This window comes from Strongylocentrotus purpuratus, unplaced genomic scaffold (assembly GCF_000002235.5).
Source record: "Strongylocentrotus purpuratus isolate Spur 01 unplaced genomic scaffold, Spur_5.0 spur5_scaffold_18, whole genome shotgun sequence".
Lineage (NCBI taxonomy): Eukaryota > Metazoa > Echinodermata > Echinoidea > Camarodonta > Strongylocentrotidae > Strongylocentrotus > Strongylocentrotus purpuratus.
In genome coordinates, this window is record NW_022145603.1 from 18,084,304 (window position 1) to 18,093,103 (window position 8,800).

Sequence of the window (8,800 nt, forward strand, 5' to 3'; positions counted from 1 at the left end):
TTTAGAATTCGTTCAGGCAGACAAGTTAGTCATGAAGTCTTTTTTTGTTCCTGCTCTTTTGATCTCAATGGTTGTAGGTAAGGCCCGTTTGCTTCTTTTCATGCCTTTCGTTATTCAATTGATGTCTAACATTATTGACTTACTCAATTCCATTATTAATTCAATCCCTTTCCTTATCCACGAAATTATTTACTATTTTCACTTAATCCGTTCGCTTATGAACCCCCTTAATTTACCTAATCACTGTTTTTATTAAGTTAACCAGCTCCTTTATTTAATTTGATATCTGCCCCTTATTCACCTAATTCTTTCCCTCAAATACAGCTTAAGTTTTCTGCATGCCATTTTAAACCTCATGCACTTCATCTCGTCTTAATTTGAATGCGCCAGAGATATCAATGTACGCGCATCTTAGCCACGCATCATCGCTTCTAGTCGTGGGTTATCACCTTTTGATGAGAACGTTTTGGCGCGGTAGGCGTGGTAGGAAAGAATGATGCATGGTCAGTGGTTTTCATTTTAACCAATGATAATAGGGACTTTTAGATTTGCACAACGACGACGTGGATTGCTACGATCGACGTCCTTTTAATACACTGCCTTGAACGGACGTTACACGTATCAGTCCACGCAAATCTAAAAGTCCCTAATTGCCTACTTTCTAGAACCTGTTTTGTTGTGTATAATATTTTCATTCTAATTGATTACACAGGTACCTGGGCCATTGATTGCTACTCGTGTCAAGGCGGGGCTTGTAATGATCCTTTCATCCCGATAATTTCAGGCGCATCGGACACCTGTCCCAATTCTTTTATTCCGATCAGCTATTGTTCGGTAAGACATCCACTTGCATTATTTTGTTTAATCTCATGAAGAAGGAATGTACCCCGGTAACAAAATTCTCAAAAAGGATATCGTTTTTAATATCATCATTAAGTGCCATTCCTTATTATTTTCTCTCTTCATTCACAAACAGGATGGTTACTTTCACCTACGCCGGCGATAAACATTTGCTCTATTTCCTTATATTTTTTCGCTACCTGGTTCACTTCGAGTATTATTGAACTGAAAAACATCTCTGTAATACTATTTGCCATGAAGAGAAGGGGGTATTCTAGTAAAGGTAAAAAACTACTGGTGAGCTTTCTCATTTTTGCGATGGTACTGTTGAGGAATATCATAGAAGAAGATGCCCCCTAAAAAGGAATAATCTTCAAATGCTCCTATATTCGAAATATGACAGAGAAGAAGCAAAAATGTTTTGCTCAAACTTTCATGCCACCTCTTTTTGTTATTTTCAATATTGTCATTATCAATATCATTAAATCATCACTTTTATTGTCATCGTTAATATTGTTATATTAGTTATTATTGTTATTATTATTATTATTATTATTAATATTATTATAATCATTATTATTATAACCATCATTATTATTATAAGTTATCTTAATACTTGTAAAAAGGGAGATGCATTTAAGATTAATTGTTCATGCTTTACTAGAGCAAAAAGTGAAACCCCAAAAGTCAAAAGTACCATTTGTTATCATGAAACAAATTGTGAAACAATGCAATAATGCATGTATAAAAAAATTAAGTATTTTTATTATATTGTAATCAGTGTTATTATCCTATAAAATACGGATGTAATTAATGATAAAAGTAATATTATTATTACTTGTGTTATCATAATTAGTATGATTATTTTTTAGTTAATACAGTTATTATAATATTCTTATTATAGCTATCATTATCAGTAATATTATAATTATAAGTAGTAGTAGTAGTAGTAGTAGTAGGAGCGGTAAAAGTATCATTACTATATGTTTCCTTCTCCGCATTTTACCACTACATCCATCACCACAACTGTTGTTTTTGTTATCATTTTTATCATTTAGAAAACAGTTTCTGGATCATCAGTAACACGTTCATGTGAGCATCTTTGTTTTGAGGGCTGTGTATTCGGTGTCTGTACCTACTGCTGCAACACCGACCTCTGCAATGGAGGTACCACCGTGACAACCAGCTTCGTTGCTATGGGCGTGGCCATGCTGGCCGCCTTCATCTTCGCCAGACAATAGGCTGCAGAATCGTGGCCGGTGTCATAGGAAAAATATACAGAGCAATATGTATGCGCTGTATACGTAGAAGTGTGGTGAAAAAATACAAATTCTCCGTTTTTCTCGCAAAAGTGTGTTTAAGACGATCATAAAGACTTTTGAGAAAGTTGACAAAGGCAATGTTAATAGCCTTATTATTTAGCATTTAGCATGTACTGGTATACAAATAATGCACTGTTGCGAGTGTGTTATCGCACCGCAAAGCCAGTTCACGAAGTTTAGTCAGTGCATATAGGTGATAACGCACGCGCCCGCAGGACAAGTGCTTATCGATATCGCACTGACTAAACTGAGTGAATTGGAACTGCGCTATTAAACACACAAGCGAAACAGTGCATTATTTGTTTTATAAGACGGGTCGGCAATAATTTCTAACAATATAGTCTAGATCTATAGTATAGATAGATATTATATTTAGATCTTACTAGATCTTGGTCTAGAATATTCTAGATCTAGATCTAGATATTGAAAATTATGCACAAATTAAATTCGCCTAAATTACGCGAAAGCGTGTTTTATCAATTTTTGATGGGAGATGTTCTGCACGATGGGAAGAACAATACACGTCCACGTGATGTAAATTAACGAATCAGATTGCTTACATTCTAGAACCCGTCTTGTATTACTAAATAATGCTTTTGAGATAATTTCTTTTAAGTCTTTGCGATCGTGAAATTTTTATAATCGTGTGTTTTATGACATTTTTTTTTATGCATAGCATTTATCTCTTATTCGGTTTCTATTCCTTTTCACTTTGTTCCGCTTTGTTTTATGTTAAGGCTGAGGCTGAAAGTTCACCTAGAAGAAAGTCATTAAAATGAAATAAAAAATGTATAGCAGTAGATTAGTTATACTCTTAATATGCAGAATAAGTGCTAGTAAATAATGTCAATGGGTGGTATTCCGGTAGCGCGTACTAAGTTAGCACGTGCTTAGTTAGTTCACACTTTTATGGAGTGCCTGTTGTGAACTAATCTACCCTGAACAGATTATTTTAATCCTTCAATGAAAAGTGTCCAAAAAAATAATTTTGCAATGAAATGGGAAGAAAAAGATCATATGAGTATGAACTGAATTTCAACAAAGTCTTTGGTAGATTATCTTTGTCATGAATATTGAAGGAGGAAGATGAAACCTAGCATTCCATAGAAATGTGAACTAACATTGTTGCTTAGTCTGGACTTAGTCCCGGCTTAACTTATGAGAATACCACCCATACTCTTAGAAAATTAATTGTATACATCTGCATACTATTTAGTCTTTAATAATTGACATTCCTAAAGTGCCTTCACTTTTCTTCTTTCACTTAAAGGGGAAGTCGAGCCCCAAAACGTTGGCATAGATACTTTTGATAATTTCTGGAAAGGAAATATAGTAATTCAACGATGGGAGATGTAAGTAAATGTGATTAAATAATGTTGCTCTTGAGTTGATTCCTTGGAGGTACTTGCAATTGTGCGTCGTTTAAAAAATGATGATTTTATTCAACAATTCTAAAATATGATTTTGAGCTAATTGAACAAAAAAAAAGTGTACGTCCTCGCTAAAATTCAAAAAAGTTGTCAAAATAACATAATTATTTACCTCAAAGAAAAAGCATAATCAAAATTTGGATTATTATAAACGTCTTTTTTTTCTGATAACATCTAGAAAAACCCAATTCGTATCCTTGAAGCACCAGAGAGTTTAAACTAATTAATAATATATATTTTTTTCTTCTTAAATTGTGTTAAATATGGACTCATTTTATTTCATAACTATAGAGTAAAATACGAGGTAGACATATAGTTCTACTATAAGTCCACAATATTTGTGTTTAATCTTAGTCATTTAAAATGGATGAAAAAATGCACTGGGTGCTATATTGTTTTCATCATGTTTTTTGTCTGTCTAATGACGGCTACACACTACACGATACGACTTCGATCCGATTTATGATAAAAATTGTAGTATAATGTTTATAAGAACATTCAAACATTTAAAATCTTATTGACCGCGGATCTGAATAGGAATATAATTTAACAAAATGTAAATTTCAAGAGATTCCATGCTTCCTTAATGGAGGGGAAAGTGCACTGAAATTTCGGTTTTTAATATCATTATTGTCGTTTAGAACCTAAATCAGAAAGATATTTGTTCAGATTTTCATATCTAATACAACCGCCCTTGGCTATGTAAACCGGGTTGCAGTAGAATCATGTAGTGCTGGGCATAAACAGTAATATGAGATAACGTCTTTCCGGGTCTTAACATACGTTTAATTAACATAAATTGATGTGTAGTGCTAAGGAAAAATCAATCTTTGTCAAATGAACATTTGTCGGTTAATGACCATTGAAAGCATGGATCTCTTTTCAAGGATTCATTCAACTGTATTGTTTTTAAGTCCAGTATTAACCATAAATAGATAATTCCACGTTCTCTTGTAATAGTAAAGGTTGAGTGTGGGTTTTGGATTACATTTACTCGGATTTTCTATGGTCAATACAATGTTTAGCTTTTTGTACTTTTCTCTTAATTAAACGTATCAATTTCCTCTTCATTTGTTTACTTCCTTGTCCAATTGTATCGTGTCCTTTTATCCCTAATTGGTTGTTACGAATGGGGAGTCAGTTCAACCGATTTGTTGACTCTCGATTCTCGGTAGAATTGAGGATTCGGAATGCAAAACAACTTATCTGGTAATCATTGAAGAGTCATGCACCCTTGGTATAATCTTTTTTTGTTGGTATGAATGCAGAACAAATAACGCACACAGAATAGCGGAAGTTTGAATAAATCGGACGAATGGGAAGAAAGCTATGACTGTTGAAAAAATGTGATCGCTTAATCTAAGCCAAATTTAAATCGGCAATTTGGTAAGTGGACTGTGATATAGTCATGGGCACCTTTCCCGTTTGCTGAGTACAACATATCGTTCAGTTTCGTTTTTATCCTTTGCGCCTTTTCCCTTCAGACACTACATTAAATATTTCAACACAATACCAACTATTTTCAATAAATCAACCAGAAGTCAATTTCAATAGCCTTGTGCGTCACCTATTGAAACGTGCGAAGATGACAATCATGCATTACTTATTCTAAACATGATTTCTATGGGACATACAATTAGGTTATTGAAATTCCCCTGTGGAGCGACGGGAAGGGAAACTGGCGTTCAAAAGTGGTACAAAAGTTTATTTTGAACATTTTCCTTAATACAGTGAACCCTGTTTCAGGGAACACCTGTATAAACAAGAAGAAACAACTGCATATAAGGACGGATCATTTTGGTATGTCCTTAACAATAAAAATAAACCCCTCTTTTAACACTCATTTTTTTCTGTACATGATTATACACAATCATTAAAGACGAAACAAATACACCAATCTATACATGGGATATATAAGCTGTGGGTATTAAACAGCTCGGAGGGACGGCTAAGTTTTATTTTGTAATGTTCTTAACATTGTCTTTGATTCTGTATTCGTATGGTGATTTGTCTGACATGCATAGTTACACGGAACAAACGCCTACGCACAAGAAAGGGTGTACATAATTGTAACATGACTTATAAAGGAAGACATTTGGTCTAGGCTGGACAAAACAGACATAAAACTGATGAGGAAAAAGTGCTCTGGAAAAAAACCTAATGACAGAAAATGCAGCTCCAATGACACATCGCATAGAAAATAACTCATCACCGAACGACGTTTCACATTAAAACCTAGCGGTACTATAAACCTGAACGTAAAGACCACATGTCAATAATGGTTACTCTACTTGTGTCAATTTAGGTTATGACTGTGTTTTGAATATCAGGTCACCCATGGATAATGGAGGGACGTATAAAGAGAGAGTGGGAGAAGAAGAGAGACAGAGAGAGAGAGAGAGAGGGGTAGAACTTTTCGTAGCGAATGTGATACACAGATGGAGGGCGGAGGTGCGTAGCGAGAGGGAGCAAGGGGAGTCGAGAGAGAGGGAGAAAGAAAGAAAGAGAGATTGAGAGAAAGAAAAAAATAAGGGTTCGGGTTTAGGAGGGGCGGTGGCATATTGTCACAGTCCTAAATATTGATGCCCCTTTAGCAAGTGATCATTTGTCCTACACAGCTTGACTTAGCGAAATGTGATGCCCAAATAAATAAGGGCATTCGCATGGCTAAGGTCCACGGTCTCTTTTAGAGCTCAATGGTTCCAGCATCTGTGTGCGTTTGTGTGAGAGCAAGTACCGTTCAGGATTGTATCGCACAAATCAATGGAGTTATAGTCTCATTGCAGAGTGAGTAACCTATGGTTTGACGTACCCGTAAACCCTCCTCCGCAACCGTCTCAATCTAGTCTCAGCTTCGACTGATCAGTCATTTTGATATACATTTATAACAAACAATTTCAATATGCTACGGGATACATGAAGTCTTATCATTTTTTCCAATTATTATGTCCGTGAAATGCATTCAGAAAAGAATATCAGAAAGAAAGCAATTTGAAAATGAATGACCACATAATCGTTCAAATAAACATGAAAGAAATACAATAAATATGTCTATCCATATACCGCTCTCTCTCTCTCTCTCTCTCTCTCTCTCTCTTTCCTACAGAAGTTCGTTGTAATGTTCATCATACCCTTGGAAGTTTCGAAAATAATCATTTCCACCACATAGACCCTCTCTCTCCGAAATATAGACCCAGGCTCTCTCTGTCACTCTCACTCTCACTTGTTCCCTCTTTCCCTTCCTCTCGCACCCTCTCGATCTCCCTCTCTTCGCCTGGACCTCTGCACTGAATGTTTGACTTGTTTTATGATCATTATTTTCTTTCATTCTCATCTACATTATAACCCCATCAAAAAACTATGATCCTATCACGTTGAATGAAAACTTCTATCGTCTTTGTGATTATTATTATCTTTGTCATATCTTTATATCATCCTCATTTACATACACCCCAACAATGGTCGTATCGCGTGAATGAGAACTTCTATCGTTTTTACGATTATTATTATCCCTGCCAAACATATATTATCATACTCATTTACATGAACCACAACCAAAAAATATGGTCCTATTACGCGAATGAGAACTTCTTTAGAAGTTGTCTTCGTGATTATTATTATTGTTGTCATAAACTCCAACCAAACACTACTATCCTATCGAGTGAATGAGAACTTCTCTTGCTTTTGTGATAATTATTATCTTTGTCATATATTTATATCACCCCTATTTGAATAACCCCGATAAAAGAAATATGGTCCTATCACGCGAATGAGAACTTCTAAAGTCTTTGTGATTATTATTATTGTTGTCATAACCCAACCAAAAACTACTGTCCTATCACGTGAATGAGAATTTCTCTCGATTTTGTGATAATTATTATCTTTGTCATATTTATATCACCCTCATTTGAATAACCCCGACAAAAGAAATATGATCCTATCACGCGAATGAGAACTTTTATCTTTTTTGTGATTATTATTATCCTTGTCATAAACTCCAACCAAAAAATACTGTCCTATCACGTGAATGAGAACTTCTCTCGCTTTTGTGATAATAATTATCTTTGTCATATATTTATATCATCTCATTATTTTGAATAACCCCGACAAAAGAAATATGGTCCTATCACGCGAATGAGAACTCTTATCGTCTTTGTGATTATTATTATTGTTGTCATAAACTCCAACCAAAAATACTGTCCTATCACGTAAATGAGAACTTCTCTCGCTTTTGTGATAATAATTATCTTTGTCATATATTTATATCATCTCATTATTTTGAATAACCCCGACAAAAGAAATATGGTCCTATCACGCGAATGAGAACTCTTATCGTCTTTGTGATTATTATTATTCTTGTCATAAAATCCAACCAAAAACTACTGTCCTATCACATGAATGAGAACTTCTCTCGCATTTGTGATAATTAGTATCTTTGTCATAAACTCCAACCAAAAACTACTGTCCTATCACGTGAATGAGAACTTCTCTCGCATTTGTGACAATTATTATCTTTGTCATATATTTATATCTTCTCATTATTTTGAATAACCCCGACAAAAGAAATATGGTCCTATCACACGAATGAGAGCTCTTATCGTCTTTGTGATTATTATTATTCTTGTCATAAAATCCAACCAAAAACTACTGTCCTCTCACATGAATGAGAACTTCTCTCGCATTTGTGATAATTGGTATCTTTGTCATGTATTTATATCACCCTCATTTACATAACCCCGACAAAAGAAATATGGTCCTATCACGCGAATGAGAACTTCTATCGTCTTTGTGATTATTATTATTGTTGTCATATATTTATATCACCCGCATTTACATAAGAAAATAAATAATAACAAAAGAAATATGGTCCTATCACGCGAATGAGGACTTTTATCGTTTTTGTGATTATTATTATTGTTGTCATATATTTATATCACCCTCATTTACATAACCCCGACAAAAGAAATATTGTCCTACCACGCGAATGAGAACTTCTATAGTCTTTGTGATTATTATTATTGTTGTCATAACCCAACCAAAAACTACTGTCCTATCACGTAAATGAGAACTTCTCTCGTTTTTATGATAATTATTATCTTTGTCATATATTTATATCACCCTCATTTGAATAACCCCGACATAAGAAATATGGTCCTATCACGCGAATGAGAACTTCTATCGTTTTTGTGATTATTATTATCCTTGTCA

General features: G+C 34.4%; 1 protein-coding gene across 1 annotated transcript; it reads left to right on the forward strand.

Moving 5' to 3' along the window:
• On the forward strand, window positions 1–2,932 carry LOC105439425 (ly-6/neurotoxin-like protein 1). Its single transcript, XM_030989000.1, has 3 exons — window positions 1–77; window positions 713–834; window positions 1,899–2,932. Exons 1-3 carry the CDS (start codon window positions 32–34, stop codon window positions 2,079–2,081), a joined length of 351 nt encoding a protein of 116 aa, XP_030844860.1. The 5' UTR covers window positions 1–31; the 3' UTR covers window positions 2,082–2,932.
• The last annotated feature ends 5,868 nt before the right edge of the window (window positions 2,933–8,800 follow it).

Coding starts and splice junctions, on each gene's coding strand:
- LOC105439425 (XM_030989000.1), top strand. CDS start 32: ATGAAGTCTTTTTTTGTTCCTGCTCTTTTGATCTCAATGGTTGTAG. Junction 78..712: donor TTTGATCTCAATGGTTGTAG/GTAAGGCCCGTT, acceptor TTGATTACACAG/GTACCTGGGCCATTGATTGC. Junction 835..1,898: donor TTCCGATCAGCTATTGTTCG/GTAAGACATCCA, acceptor TTTATCATTTAG/AAAACAGTTTCTGGATCATC.